Source organism: Scomber japonicus, chromosome 18 (assembly GCF_027409825.1).
Source record: "Scomber japonicus isolate fScoJap1 chromosome 18, fScoJap1.pri, whole genome shotgun sequence".
Taxonomy (NCBI): Eukaryota; Metazoa; Chordata; class Actinopteri; order Scombriformes; family Scombridae; genus Scomber; species Scomber japonicus.
The window spans coordinates 9,524,247-9,540,696 of NC_070595.1; the positions used below are offsets into that span (position 1 = coordinate 9,524,247).

A 16,450-nucleotide genomic window follows, 5' to 3' on the forward strand; every position below is an offset into this window, starting at 1 on the left:
CCCATTTCTATTGTTTTGTATTTTAGTTTTTTGCATTTTGTGCATTATTGTTAAGCGAGATGACAAAAAAGATATGTAAATGAAGTCTTTGAAGCAAAATTAGTACTTTTCACAGATGTTATTTATGTGCAGTACATCCTGTTGTCCACCAATTTCTGGTGTGTTTGCATGTACAATACATGACTACATTTCCTCTCCTTTTCCTGTAATTCTTTGTTCTCATATAGATATTAAGTTTCACTATCACAAGAATGGAAAATGTCCAGAATTTGTTTGATGTACACTCACAGTGCACTTCATTAGGAACACCATATTAATACTGGATAGGGCTCTCTTTGCTCTCAAAACAGCCTCAGATATTCATGGCTTGGATTCCACAAGATGTTGAAAACATTCCTTTAAGATTCACCATGTTGACATGATTGTTGATTTGTAGGCTGCATATTCATGCTACAAATCTCCCGTTCTACCACATCCCATGGTTGTTTTGTTTCTATTGGATTCAGATCTGGTGACTGGGGAGGCCATTGAAGTACACTGAACTCATTGTCGTGTTCGTGAAACCAGTTTGAGACGTCTTTTGCTTTGCAACATGGTGCATTATCATGCAGGAGGTAGTCTTTAGAAGTCAACAACACTTCTCAGATAGACTGTGGCATTCAAACAATTATTGACAGGTCGTAAAGGACCCCAAATATGCAAAGAAAACATTCCCCAAATTATTACAATACCACCACTAGCCTGGCCTGTTTGAAACATGTTGGGTCCATGGATTCATGCTGTTGACATCAAATTCTAACCCTACCATCTGTGTACCTCAACAAAAAAAAAATCAGACCAGGCTACGTTTTTCCAACTGTTCAGTTTCAGTTCTCCAGGACACTGGAGCCTCAGATTTATTTTCTTGGAAGACAGGAGTTAAGTCCTACTTGGTCTTCTGCTGTTATAGCCCATCTACCACAGGGTTCAAGATATTATGCATTCAGAGAAGTTTTTCTGCTCACTACAGTTGTTGTTAATAGTGGTTATCTGAGTTACTGTAGTCTTTCTGTCAGCTCCAACCAGTCTATCCATTCTCCTCTGACCTCACTGATCTGCAAGGTTTTTCTGTCTTTCATGCAGAACTACTGCTCGCTGGGTCAACTCTAGAGACCAGGCACCAACAATCATGCCATGGTCAACCTCACTGAGATCCCCATTCTGGTGTTTGATGTACATGAACTGAAGCTCTTGACCTGTGTCTGTATGATTTTATGTGTTGCACAACCAACCACATGATTGGCTGGTTGAATGATTTCATGGATAAGCAGGTGTTTCTAATAAAGTGCTTGGTGAATGTATATTCTGTATAAGTAACATCTTTGTTTCTGTCATAGTAATAAATAAGAGATCGCCATTACAACATAATGACAAAGATTTGCAATTGGCTAAAGATGGAAATTCTGACTCTTTTTAGTGAGACAGATCATTTGGCTCAGCTCAGCAATAGGATTGTCTCTTTTGGCTACCAAATGGCTTTTCATACAATACAGTACAATTTCCATACAGTATAAATCAGCCAAAATTAGTAATATACAGTACAAGTCAAAGGTTTGGACACACTTTCCCATTGATTGAATGGGAAAGTGTCACAGTGATTGGTAACAATCACAGGTGATTGGTCGCAAGTCAGTGCATGTAGTAAGAAAATATCATCCCATTATTCTGTTTAGTGAGAATTGAAAAAAAGGAAAGAAAGAAAGAAAGAAAGAAAGAAAGCCAATCAATCAATCAATCTTTATTTGTATAGCCCCAAATCACAACAAAGTTATCTCAAGGCACTTTACACATAGAGCAGGTTCTAAACAGAACTCTTCAGGTTTTAAAGAAAGAAAGAAAGAAAGAAAGAGGCTCAAATTATTCTCTGAATAGTTCAAAACCGTCCCATAATTGCAATTGGCTGTAATATAACTATTTGTCCCAACATATGATAATGAATCCCTCAGTTTCAAAAAACGACTTGATGCATGGGTCGTCCGTTAACCATTACAAGATAATTACCACGCCTTTGACATCCCTTAGCTATCGTTTCCTAAAGTTTCATTTCTACACTGGTTCCTGTCAGGATCCTCCCAGTGTCTAGCAGTGTGTCCTCTGTGCTCACAGGGGTTCACACTCGTCAGTCACACCTCTCAGCAAATGAAATTAGTGAGCGGGGGTGAAGAGGCGGGACATAGCACACATTAAATAAAGCCGCAGCAAAGTGTGAGACGAGAGACTTGTAGACCGTAGGTGACCTGTGTATATCTACTTACTGCCCAGGAGAAGAAGGACTTCCGACGCCTCTTACAAATACAGGTATTTATTCCGTTAGCAGGTTATTTCATGTGTCGCAGTGTTGTAATGTTAAAGCTATAGTATCTTAAAAGAAACACCAAACAGTGCGACGTCGTAAAAGCGCCGTTAAACGTTTAACCGTGTTAACAACAGCTCAATACGACATTTACAGATTACAGTAAAGAGTTTAGTATGTGTGTACACGTGTATTTTAAATATGAGTATAAGTAGCTACGCAACAGGCTTGCAGAACTGATGATGTAATGCATTTATTCACCTTTCAGACATTAACAAGGACTCACTCCAAAACAAACCGCTGATCATCATGGCTCTGGACGGATGTGGCCTCCTCTGCAAATACATTCTCCTCGTTTTCAACCTCATCTTCGCGGTAAGTGTGTTAAATTGCAACACTACGCAATTTTGAGAAAACAAATAAGACACCAAAACGCTTTTATTTATTTTTTGGAAAATACTAATTATGTTTGTTGGGGGAGAATGCATAATAAGGACATGTGTTGTTTTTTTTTTACTAAATCAAAGTTGTTACAGTGTAGTTCGGTTAGGTGCCCATGGGTGCTTCTATTGTTCTGTTGATTGTGGTTTCGTTTCTGCAGAACATGCCAGCTCAGTTTTACTTTCCTTTCTCACAATGAACAGTACCAGTTAGAGCTTAATGATGCAATACCCTCACACCAGTCTGCTATTACATGATACTACTATTACAGATGAAATAAAACAGAAAGAGAGATCACACTTATTCATTTATACTCTTTCTTTAACCTTTTTTTTTGTCTTGTTCATGGGCTGACTTTTTAAAAAGTTGCACTATATATTTTTGTTGTCGACAGGTTACTTTTGCTTGCCTAACTTTCCCACATTCTGCACATTTACATTTCCGTTCAGCATGTAATACATCTGATATTATCAAATACAAGACCAAAACCTTCCTCTCTAAACCACATTAAGAATGTTAGATGAAAAAGATGTAATGTACAAAGGTTGCTGATGTTGTTCCACATTCAAACTGGTGTCATTTCCTGTGTGGTAGGTGGTAGGTTTTGCCTTTTTGGGCCTCGGTTTGTGGCTGAGATTCAGTGACAACACCAGAGGCATCTTTGAAATAGAGACCCTCAACTCGACTGCATTTGTTACAGGTGAGTGAACTTCCCCTTCACCAGCCCCCCAAAATTGCATGAAGATAATTTTGCTTCCGATTATGTGTTTAGTAACTTTATTTCTATATTTCCAGGTGTGACGGTACTGATAGTTATGGGTGCAGTAATGCTGATTGTCGTGGCGTTTGGAGACTATGGTGCCTGCAACGAGAAACGATGCTCTCTGCAAGTGGTGAGACTTTTTTCTTCCTCACACAGTCATTTCCTTTTAAATTGAGGCTGTAGCCAAGTTTTTGTATCCTGTTGTGTGATTACAATAGCCTGTCCTACACAATGGAGGTACTGTGTCTACTATTGAAATCCAAAATTAACTAAGTTTTTTTCCATTATGCATGTATTAGTCGACAGATAACAGCTGCAGAGTTCAAGGGCAAAATAATAAACGCAGCAAATGTGAAAAGCTAATTTTGGATTCACATTATTTGGAAATACAGCTCATCTCTCATTGTCCTGAGCTCTCAGTTCTTATGTTTCCTAAGTTTCCCTCTAACATGATGACATGCAGTCAGAGAGATATTGCGAAAGCAACAAGGCTTGGATTGTATATTTTATTTTGTCTGCCCGCATTGTTGGAGCTTGCAAAAGTTGTACTTGCATCAGATTTTACACAAGCTGCTCTGGACAAACGCCAAATAACCGCTATTTGTCTAAATAGCATCCAAAAGAGGAACAATGCAGACAGTCCAAGATCTATTTAAAGTAGAATGATTAACAGGTGTGAGTACAAATGATCATCAGTCTGTAGAAGTTTTTGATAGATCTGACACACCTGTCAAAAGGAGATACTAGTGTGGAAGAATTTTGTAGTAATTGTTTCTTTACAGACATTACACATTATGAAGTGATAGTTTGGTAATGCAAGTGACTTCTTTTAAAAAGCAGATTTAAAAGAAACTGTGTTCAACAAAAATTCAATTTGTATGTGTGAAAGAAAATTATTATCAGACATGACAAAGTTTGCATGGTGAGTACAAACACTACATTTGCTTAAAGGCTGCATTGTCAAACAAACTATTCAATAATTAAGGAGACTAAAGTGCTTTCTTTCAGAGAAAGAGGCCCATTTTTTATTCAAGGCCAAATGTTCAGTGTTATCTGCAGTCCTAACACAACTGAGCAAACTGAGAGAGTTGTATTGCTCATATTCATCACTCATGTTTTGAAGTAAAGTTAGCTGACATCACTTGTTTGCACTTTAAATCAATACTGACTTAACTATAAAAAGTCATGCAGTTTTTCAGAGAGTAGTCATTCTTACATGAAATGAACTGGAGCACAGTTATAGATTTGCAGCCTTTAGTAGGGCAAACAGACAAACATTTTGGCACAGCTGTGTCTTCACCACAGTCAACATGGGCAGAGACACAAGACAAACACAGAGTCAACCCAGTAATACAGTGGGTGTGCAGGTGTCATGGTATAGCTGGTTGAACCGGATTTCAGATCTATTAAACACAGGATACAAAATACAAGGGTGGAAGATAGGGCTTTCCCCTTTAGTCAAAAATCAAGTTTAAATTAATAACAAATGTCACACTATTCATTTGAATGTATTAGAATATTTTCCATACTAAACTAACTTTTAGGGTACCCACTGGTGGATGAGATGGCATACAACAAGATAAAAACAAATGGTCTAATGTGCTACGGGTGACATTCTAAAATTAGAATGGGTTAATTATAGTTCCAATAGGGTTTTTTCATGTCATGTTCGAACATTGAGTAAAAAGTGACAGCCCTAGTAGAAGAAGGAACTAAAGATCACACATATTTCAAAGCTACAAACAATGTCATGACAATGCAGAGCAATAGTTAGCCTGTGCAGAATATACATAATAGCATAATTCATGTTTTGTGTTCTTTAAAGACCTTTTTGTCTGACCTACATTAACCTGACTACAGTGGCATTTCAGCATGATTCGATGTTGTTTTTGTCTTTGTTTTTACCAATGCTTGGTGGTGTTAAGTATTTGGTGTCTCATTGGTTAGAAGACTTGTTATTACTCTGGCATTTCACCTTGTGCTTAAAACCACCTCTTCCTTCTTGTGGTTCAGTTTCACAGTTATTATACTCCCTGCAGCCTGCAGACACAGACCTTGTCCACACAGACAGTGAAACAAAGTAGTGAAACTTTTCAATTTAGCCATAAATGGTCTCGGTTTCATTTTGGAAAACCCCCACAACACACCTGTGGGGAAAATAATGAATGTGAGGGAGGAAAGAGGAATGGAAAGAGAGTCTCTTAGTAACGCATAGCTCTGCCTCTGGTGAGATCTCTGAATATCTGAGATTCTGCACATTTGACCCTTGTCTTTATTTGGCACTCAGCAATTCCTTGTTTTCAGTCATCACCTTCTCAGTGCGTGGCAAAATGCATGCTCCTTCATGCACTAATTTTACTGTGGTGTGCAGTTTTGTCCTCAACAATGTAATAATAAACAAACAGCGGGGGTTCAAATATGTTGCAGAATCAAACGTTATCATTTTCTCGAATGTGTCTTTGTTTTCTCCATGATTTTTAAGGGTTTTATCTCATAGCCTTTTATCAGGGTCCATGTGGGAGAGTCCAGAAGCATTCCTTAACTGTTACATAGCACAAAGGCTTGTACTGTAGGACAGAACAAGTTGTGACAGAGATGAAAAATCTGATTTTCAACGGATAAAAGTAATGGAGCAAAGACTTAAGCACAGCAACAAATTGCTCCAGTTTATATCAATTCAAATAGAAGAAAACCTTGGCATATCTATCATTGCAATTAGCAAACCCTATTATTTTGTTCATGACCAGGCTGCCATGTTGTGAACAAGAGTCTGATTTCAGGCGCTAGGCAACTGATAAGGAATTAAATTGTCTGCTTCTATGTAGTAATTCATGAAATGTATCTGCCTGAACACGTGGTAAAAGCTGTAAATGATAGTTATTGCATTCAGTCAAGAGTAGTTTTATAAGTTAAATGCTTCAGTGGACTACATTTTACGGTGCTAACTATATTGTTATGGCTTTAAGGCTGGTGGAACAAGTGATATACTGTTTGTTTACAGCAATTGTTCCTGTGTGTTTAACTGATTATTAACATGTCTCATCTGATCTATCAAAAGCATTTGACACAGAGAACAGTTTGTTCAGATTCTAGGTTGACAAAGCAGATTTACAGTTTGAGCTGCTATTATTCCTCATTTATATAAAACATTTAATTACCAGATATGTTCAACATAATCTCTCTCTGAATGTTTGCAGATTATACCACCTTGGTTCTGTCACACTCAAATGATCAGTCATTGATTAAAGATGCTAACTCTGCAAATGAAGGGTTAAAGTAAACAAACTGTTCCTATATACTGCTAACTATTACTACTATTAACTGTAATGACATGACTCAAGTCAAAAACAAAAACAAGTTATATTTCTTGGAGTAATGATTGACTATAAAATGAACTAGACAGAACACATTGATTATGTTAGTCTATATAATGTAGAATTAGAAAATGAAGCTATTTTGTTGACAATGTCTTCTTACTCTTGGTTGATATTAACATTTTCCAAATATGTACCTTTTAATATGTATACAATTCAAGGAGGGACATTTTATTTTTAAACTAACTCTTAGATTCACTCTTACTCAGATAATCATCTGATATCCATCTTCCCAAACATCTGACAACAGGAAGTCAGTTTTCAATCAGATATAGGAGTCCCAAATTTCTTCACCCCTAAAGTCCTTTTGAACATATTTTTAAAAAGGCTTTAATGTTTGTTTTATAATCCTATTTGTTTTTTTAATAGACTAAGCTTGTTTTTCTTTTATATTTAAGTGTATTATTTAAGTAGAGGTAATCAATACACCCACCAGGCTTTTTTCCTCTCCATACACATTGATTTTTTGTTTCTTGTTTGTATTCATTTGTTTGATTTTAACCTGTGCAAATAAATAAACTCAAACTCATTAAGGTCTTACATTTATGTTTATTTACCTCTTTCTATTTCTTTCAGTTCACTGTCCTTCTGGCCATTCTGGCTGTTGCTGAAGTTGCCATTGGAGTGCTTGCCTATTCAAGGAGTGATGAGGTGAGAAAACTGGGATTAAAAAATACGTTTTTAATGAATCAATTATGTTTATGATCTTGACTGTGTTTTATTTTTCATTAAGGTTGGGCTGCACATTACGGAGTTCTACTCCAGCATGTATGCTCTGTATTTGACTAGTGGAGACCCAGCCATTGGTATCACTCTCACATTCATCCACAAAATGGTAAGTGCAAACTCTTGCCTATTCACTCTGATGTGTGAAAAGCTGTTTAACTTTGTCTCAATGTGTTTCTTAATGTTTTTCTCATTTGTGAACTTGATCCTTCCTCTGTACTTTTACGTGCAGTTTATGATGTTTTTTGATGCAATTCTGAGGCTTTGTTGAGTAATGTTAATCTTGTTGTTCTGCTCTGTAGCTGCACTGTTGTGGAGTGACAGGAGTCCCTGTCATAGAGCTGGCTAAAAAGACCTGCCCCAAACCAGATGGGATCCTTGAGCACTTGATCATGCCTGTAAGTTGGTGCCAAAATCTGTTTAACAACTGAATCTATAGTAATGGAAATTGAACTGATATATTTTTCAGAATCTGGGCTAGCTAGTGTCCATGTCCCAAGGACCTCACAGTGTCTCCTGTCTTCATTCGATTACAGAACTGTCCTGGGATCATCGTGGATGTGTTTAACAGCAAGGCTCCACTGGTGATGGGTATCTTCATTGGAACTGGAGCTCTTTTGGTAGGCAAATATGCACATTTCCATACCACATTTCCATATATTATGGCTATTTACTGAACAACCCCCTTTTTTTCAAAGACATTGATGATTAAACATCAAACAACAGCATGCTAACATGCTCATAATGACAATGCTAACATCCTGATATTTATCTGGTATAATAATTACCATCCTAGTTTAGCCTGTAAGCATGTTAGCTAGTTAGCATCAAACACAAAGCACAGCTGAGGTTGACAGGAATGTCAGGAGTTTGCAGGCATTTGGTTATAAGCAAAAAAGTTAACCTGATGTTAGCGCTAGTAGAAAAATCAGGGGTTCATCTGTCATCCTCTGAGGAAGATGAAAGTCTGAACGTAATTTGAAAGCAATCCAGTTTTTGAGATATGTCAGTTTGGACCACAGTGTTAGATTAACTGACATTACATCTATGGAGCAGGAAAAAACAAGAGAAAAAGAAGCTGACACACTGTAGTTTATCTATTATATGTCTTTTAAACAACACTTGAAGTACCCAGGTTATCTGCATTTTAAAGTCTTTCTCGCCACAACCCTCGCTTTGTTCACTTCAAAATGCTTTGTTGTCTTGTTTGAGCTGTAATTATTGGTGAACAGTATTAACTGTATGTTTAACAGCACTGAATGACCATCAAAACACAGTGCTGACTAAAAGTGAGACTGCTGTTTTGGTGGAAAGTAACTTCCTCATTCAGTTGCAGGATTATAGACCAGCTTAATTTTGACTTTTGCTCTTATTGTTCATAAAGTTAATGACAGTGTTCTAATGGCTGTGCACTCTGTTTCTCTTTGGTCTAACACCCCTTCATGCTCCTCAATCATTGGTTCCCAAAGTTCATAGCTTTGATTTGCAGCACAACCCTCTCAGCAAAGCTTCGTCAGTCTGCCTCATCTGCTCAGTATATCATCCTGACTCAATCCACTGCAAACCTGGCTACACCTCTGCCACTTCAACATCAATCTGTCAACACTTTGTACCCCCATCTTGACCAAGATCCAGTCGTCTTCACCCCTCTCACTGTGGCAAATATCCCTGTGGCTCAGGCTTAGTGCCCTTCTTTCACTCTCACCCTCAACCTGTCCTTTTCCACAATGCCCTGGCTTATAGAATACAAATGTAAGTTTTCATCCATTCCCTTCATTGCTCAACATGTCACTGCAGGGTGTCTTCAGCTCCATTTTTAAAGGAAAATCCATCTTTAAAGTCCCAAGACACAATAAAACTCCATCTATTGTATCTCCTTTACTCAGAGACAATTACCCAAATGCTGCTGATGTGCCAAAAGTTTGGAATGTCATCATTTAAAAACATTAATGTGGAGGTTTATTTATATTGTTTTCAAAACAGACTATGGGGGTTTTATATAACCACAGAGGTTTGTATATAAAAGAGGGAGTCTTTTTTTACCCCTACTGTTAACTCAGTTTTCCTGAGGAGGCTACAATCATTTAAAGTAAATCAACTTGTGATGAGCTGATGAGACAGATTCAAGCACAGAGGGCACACCTTCATCACCAGCTAACTCCTGGAATGCTCTTCACATCACAAATGAGTGAATAATAGTTTACAAGGTTGGATTCTTCTTTAGGTATCTACTTGTTCCTCATTCTCTTTCTGTCTACTTGTTCCTCATTCTCTTTCTCCTTGTCTGTTGTCTCGTTTTGCACCAGCTTCCTTTTTTCAATTGCTGTTCACAAATTGATAACGGGGGAAGGGAAGTGCAACCTCTCCTTTTCACGCTCTCTCATTGTGTGGCTGTGATTTAATCCTGGAGGTGATAAGGGTAGCAGCAAGATGTTCACTGCAGAGCTCTTTGTCCCATCCCTGCTCTTTACTTCCCCTCCACCCTTTGTGTCTGCATGACAGATTATTGCCCTGGTCTGCTCCAGTATCCTCCTGCAAAAGTTGAAGAGAACACAGCAGGAAATCACTGCATACTACAACAAAGTGTATTAAGAAGAGGACTCAAATATCAACCCTGCTATCGTCTGCCTCCTCAACAAAGACCACTGCTGGAATTCTGGCTCAACCAGCAAATCAATGTTTACAGATTTTTCTCTGTATGTGAACTACTGATTTTAGTAGTTTTGCAATTGAACTAGAAATATGTTACAAAATGCATGTTTATGTCCTAAAACATTGCATTGTTCTAATAATGACCCATTGTGAATACTTGATTTGTTGAGAGCTGTTGACAACCATCCATATTTCATTGTGCCTTAAAAAAAAATTATGCAGTGGCTCTTGGTGAAATGGATGTTGCTCATAATTAGCTATTATTCACCCAGCTAGAAACTGTCACAGCTGGACAGCATATGCGCACTGGTCTAACAGGCCTCTGCATCACTGTTAGTGTACGATAAGCAACATGTCCATTTAATTACAAATGCAGCAGGAAGGAGAACAGGAGACTCCTTATTTCTATCAAACCTCCATATTTCTGTTTCACATTTCAGCAGTTATTACAGTATGCAGTGTCTTTGATCAACATTGTGGCAGTTCTGGGGAAAAGTTGAATACACTGGGTGATGTTTTGCGTGACCCCACAGCCACTGGTGAAGTGTTAAAATTTGTGTTAAGATTAATGCATACATGCAAAAGGGAACTTTTATTTTTTTCGAGTTTTTACAAGTGTGCCAGGGTATTTGCCTGCAGTTAGTTTCACTGTTTTGTCACTGCTAATTTCTTTTCTATAGAGCTGTAGTGTTACATATGGTAGCGTGTTTGTACATTTTGTTTTCTATTCATGTTGTGTCACAAGGACCACACAGACTGGCCTCAAAATAAAGGAAAGGGCATTCTTGAGTGTGACAAAAGATATTATTAAGTTCTGTTTGAGACCATTAAACTGGTTGTATAAACTTCTTCATTGAATTGTTATATAACTGTGAAGCATTAAGTGCTACATTCCTTTGAAAGCCATTTTGTATCTGAGAAAAACAGCTTGTCATTAACGTATGCATTCCCTTTGGTATGTGTAGCTGTCAAAAGCTTCTGTGACCAAATAAAATCAGAAGTGATCTGTATAGAAAGAAAAACATTTAAATGCCTTTTATTGCTTTTCTTTCTCTCTCTGCACTGTGTAGTAGAAGTTATTGCATTGCACTATATTGTTATGGTTAAGTTGTTAAAAGAATGTTATTTCCATAAAAAGATTAAACAAAAAAAATCAGTGGTGTAAATGTTGCTTTATTTCGTTGTTTGCACATCACTGTTGGGACCTATGAGAAAAAAAGTTAATATGGTGATGACCAACATCTAAAGGGACATAAGCTGGTGAATCACATTTTACTCTATGAAATCATGCAAACACAAAGCTGAAAACCTTGTCATGGATTCAGGGCATTGAAAATAATCCATTTGTGTGGTATGGGTGTAGCATGTGAAGTCTGGGTTGTGGATATTTTTAGAGGTCATGGGCCTTGATTTCACCATACAGATCCTTGTAAACCTCATGATTAACTAATGGACCACTTCCTTTTCTGTTTATGTCTTATCTGTAGAGCTTACTTATTGTTGATGCAGTCACTGTATGCAGCAGAGCACCCTTCTGTCAAGCAAAATAATATCTGAAGGGAGAAAATAAAAGAGGGAAAAACACTGAAATTAGTTTACTACATAATAACAGTAATCCCTGTCTATACTTAGTCACCATACAGGTGTCTGGTTACAGTCACAGACTCCAAGCCTCTCAGTACTGAATACTATTCTGCCTCCCTGTGGTGATCTGAGGTCATGACACCAGCACAGTGTCTTGACTGTCCAGTGCAAAGATTCTCTCAGCTCTCAGAATAATAAAACAAACAATAAACAGAATATAATCTCAGTGAGACACTCCTACTTTGTGGGAAGAGTTTGGGAATAGCCCCTTCCTGTTCCAACATAACTGCACCAATGCAAAAAGCAAGGTCCATAAAGACATGGATGAGAGAGTTTGGTGTGGATGAACGTGACTGGTTGACCTCAACCTGATAGAACACCTTTGGGATGAATTAGAGCAGAGACTGAGAGCCAGGCCTTCCTTCCAACATCAGTGTGTGACTTCAGAAATGCGCTTCTGGAAGAATGGTCAAAAATTCCCATAAACACACTCCGAAACCTTGTAGAAAGCCTTCACAGAAGAGTTGAAGCTGTTATAGCTGCAAGGGGTGGACCAACGTCATATTAAACCCTATGGATTAAGAATGGGATGTCACTTAAATTCATATACGAGTCAAGGCAGGTGAGCCAATACTTTTGGAAATATAGTGTATATAATCTTAATTTCCCCCCATTTTATCTTTATTTAAAGTGATCTGCTCAGGTGGTTTGAACTGTCCCCTCTCTTGGATGGGTAGAATGAGTCTAATCAAAATGAATGTTTTCATGAGAATTCTCTACCCAATGCGAATGCTCCCTTTGAGGATAAATAAGTCTGTATTTTCTGATATTGATAAAGCTACTTCAAAATTCTTCTGGCATGGGAAAAAAACATTTCTCAATCTTACAATATTGTGGCTGCCCAGGGAGAGGGTGGTCTTTCACTGCCTGACGTTATGTTTTATAATTCAGCATGTCATATACGTATAGTGTTAGGGTGGCTAAGACATTTTGTGGATTCAAGACAGGAAATCCAAATTGACGCCTGGCACTGCCCCTCTGTGTCTCCACTCAGCCTTTGTTGCTAATAAGACGTCTTTGCTTCCAATCGAGGTCAAAAACAGTCCAATTATGATGAACACAATCAGAACGTCGGGGAAGATTGTGAAATCAAATGTTTGGTACAAACATATTTCAGTGTTGGTATTATCACGGTATTAGAATTGTTGGGGATCTATTTGAGGACGATAAATTGTCATCTTTGAACAAATCAGAGCCAAATATGGTGTACCATCTCAACATTTTTATGGCTATCTTCAAGTCAGATATTTCATTAATAGTCTAGATCTCCCTGAAGCCCAGTCAATAGTCTCAGTTATCGACTCATTCTTGCTACATCGCCATAATAGAAAAATTAAAAACTTGTGGAACAAGGACTTGGCAACTGAGTTTGAAGAGGAAGTATGGTCCAATGCAGGGGAATCAGTAGGCAACATTTTTTTGTGCAACAGGCTAATGGAGTCAGTACAGCATCCTCCATAGATTACAACGCACACCCCAATCTCTGAATACTTTCTATCCTGAGATCTCTCCCCTCTGTGTTAAGTGCAAGCAGGAGCTTGAGTCTTATTGCATCTTGGCGCTGCCCTTTGATATTTAAATTTTGGGAGTCTCACAGGAAATTAACTTAATTCTTGACAAGATCATACAAATAAATCTTGGTTTGTTTCTGCTGAATATTTCAGGAAAGTCCCCAGTAAAAACTCCTATACAAGCTTCTTTGATTAGCTAGGAGATGCATACTATTCCAGTGGATTAAGTCCCGACCTCCAACTGTTAACCAGTGGTATGGAGAAATATTTATGCTTGAGCTCAGTTTTAAAGGGGTATTTTGATGAATTGTGGGCACCTTTCAATCTGTATTTCCCAAATGCTCTTTCCTGGGTTTTGATTTTGATTCATTGCCTTAGCTACATATTCCCTGATTCATGTATAATTTCTAAACTGTGAACATTCTAAGAATTATCCATGTAAGATCCTATATAGTTTCAATATTCTGTTTGTCTCGTTTTTAATTATTTCTTTCTTTTTCTTCTCTTATGTCATTCTGTATGGTATATGTGATTTGCTCATACTTACCATTGCTGTCATGTATTTTCATTGTTCTGTGTCTGCTCTAAAACCACCAAAAAAGTAGATGGATCTTAACCTTACACAACCCCTCTGTTAACAAAGAAAGGTGCGTCCTAAGTATATTCCCCATCACATAGTGGAACACAATGGCAAACATCGAGCTGTATTCAACTGCTCATTCACCTATTTTAAATCAGGCAATGGGCAAGTAATTTCCAATCTGTTGTTGATCACATACCATCAAATGTCAGATCAGACAGTACTGAGCTCTGGCTGAATAAACACCAGACAGATCCAGCAGAGGTCGCACTAGGGCTAAGCTGGCATTGTGTCTCTGATAACTTTGGCTATAAACACAGACCTGTTTTCTGCCAAACTCTAATCATAAGAATGTGTACAAAGTGCTGGCTTCACAATATGACCCCTTAGAAGACATCATCCCATTCACCACTAGAGCCAAAGTCCTGCTCCAGCAGCTCTGGGTGAAAAATAAGCAATGGGATCAGCCTATACCCACTGGTAACCTGCAACAAGCATGGGGTGAACAGCAGAGTGAATTCCCAAAACTGACAGACATCTCCTTCCCCAAGTGGTATGATGGCAATATCCATTCCTGATGTTTCATAGAATTACACATTTTCTGAGAGCATATGGTTCAGTAGTATACATAAAAGCATTAAAAACAGATGGGGGAGTCTCATTTGTAATAGCTTCTCTAAAGCAATTGACTATATATATGAGTTATCTGCAGCCCTGACTGGAGTCCAGTTAAGTAAACTGATCAAATCTGAACTCACAATCCCCATTGACAGAACTTTCCTATGATCTGATTCTACTGTGGCTTCAGTCTGAGTCCTGCATGGCATATGGTCTTTGTAGCCAACAAAATTTTGGAGATACTCACACTAACATCAGCCAACAAATGGAGGTATGTGGACACAAAGAAAAACCCCTGCAGATGACATCACCAGAGGAAAATTTTAAATAACGGTGTATAAGATGCACCTTGAACTTTTTATTTATTTATGATGAGTCTAATACACCGGTGTGTCCTATACGCCAGAAAAATGCAGCAAGAGGTTGGATCTGGATATGATTATAGGCGTGTAAAAGGCCATCCACACGAAGAACAATAACTATAAGAATAAAGATAAAGTTGTGAGCGTACGCACTTATGAACTAACGTCCTACACTGCAAATTCTGATTAATCTTACATTAAAAAAGCATGCAAACCTATTGCCTTAAAGAAACTAAAGGGGAATAGGTATTGTATGTTGTACTAACAAATGTTTATTTAGTATATTATATTATTTAGATCACTTGATAATTTACTTATGCTGTACTCTTGACTTAGTATAGATTATTCAGAATTTGGTGAAATATACTGTGTGTATATTCCAAATAAGACATTTATTTAAGTTGGACTAACTAATATCACAGTCCCTGCAACTTAGAATTCATCAGTTGCATTTACTTCAGTGCTACTCGTGTAACTAAAGTGCTTCAACATACATTATACATTAATGAAAAACAGGTCCCATTCTCCTAAAATAATCTGAATCACAACCTAAACCTGGGAGAACATATAGTCTCACCTGAGAATGAGGGTCATAGTGTCGTCTCCACACTCTACCACTGGCTGCAGCTTCTGCCAGCTCTCCTGTGAGCTGCTGAGTTGCTGACCTCTGATCCATGCCTGGCCCCTCGAAGCCCAGACTGGTAAACAAAAACAAAAAGACTGAACACACAGTGGAGGATATAGGATTACTGTGTCTGTATTTTGTACTGCCAGCATGTCTCACTGGAGAACCCAATTACTGCAACAACTTCAATTTCAGATTTAGAAAAAAAGTGAACACTTTCCATCATATTCTGACAGGAATTCATAATGTGACTCAGTAGTGAATTACTAAAAACATAACTCATTTCTTCCCACAAGCTCATCCTTTCTTGAATTTGGATTTTGATTGGCTGTCAGTGTTTCTCTGAAAGTGATCCAATTATATTATTTTCCATTGTCTATGTTATAGTTATAGGTATAGTATGTGACCATTCGCTTGAGTTAGAATGATTTTTAAAACTATATATTTGTAGTTATCGTTATAGTTATAATTTTTGGTGTGGACAGGCCTTTACATTATTTCTGGCCAAATATGTGACACACAGCCCCAGACTACGTCTGAATCAGCACCATGGAGTCGTGGAGAGAGAGAAAGAGGAAGTGATGCTGTTTATTTCAGTACAGTAGCACATTGCTGATAGAAAATATGTTCCTATGTTGGTATTCATATATATGCTTGCAACAATTGGTTTGGTTGGTATGTGTGCAATATATTTTGGTAATGGTTTTGCATGGAGTCTTCATACAAGTCATTTATGATGAAAATAATAATATTTAGCATTACGTGTTACATAGAGATGTGAGTTGCATTCAGATTTGAGCATTAGTGTAAGGGCTTGTGTGG

General features: G+C 37.8%; 1 protein-coding gene across 2 annotated transcripts; it reads left to right on the plus strand.

Moving 5' to 3' along the window:
- Positions 1 to 2,218: 2,218 nt before the first annotated feature.
- Positions 2,219 to 10,449, plus strand: zgc:65811 (uncharacterized protein LOC393524 homolog). Of its 2 annotated transcripts, none has more exons than XM_053339103.1 (9): positions 2,219 to 2,337; positions 2,601 to 2,707; positions 3,368 to 3,473; positions 3,569 to 3,666; positions 7,487 to 7,561; positions 7,644 to 7,745; positions 7,939 to 8,034; positions 8,173 to 8,256; positions 9,106 to 10,449. In XM_053339103.1, the coding sequence occupies exons 2-9, from the start codon at positions 2,642 to 2,644 to the stop codon at positions 9,319 to 9,321; spliced, it is 843 nt and encodes a 280-aa protein (XP_053195078.1). In that variant the 5' UTR covers positions 2,219 to 2,337; positions 2,601 to 2,641; the 3' UTR covers positions 9,322 to 10,449. The 2 variants fall into 2 exon arrangements, with proteins under 2 accessions (XP_053195078.1, XP_053195079.1); XM_053339104.1 differs by having other exon boundaries at positions 10,139 to 10,449.
- The last annotated feature ends 6,001 nt before the right edge of the window (positions 10,450 to 16,450 follow it).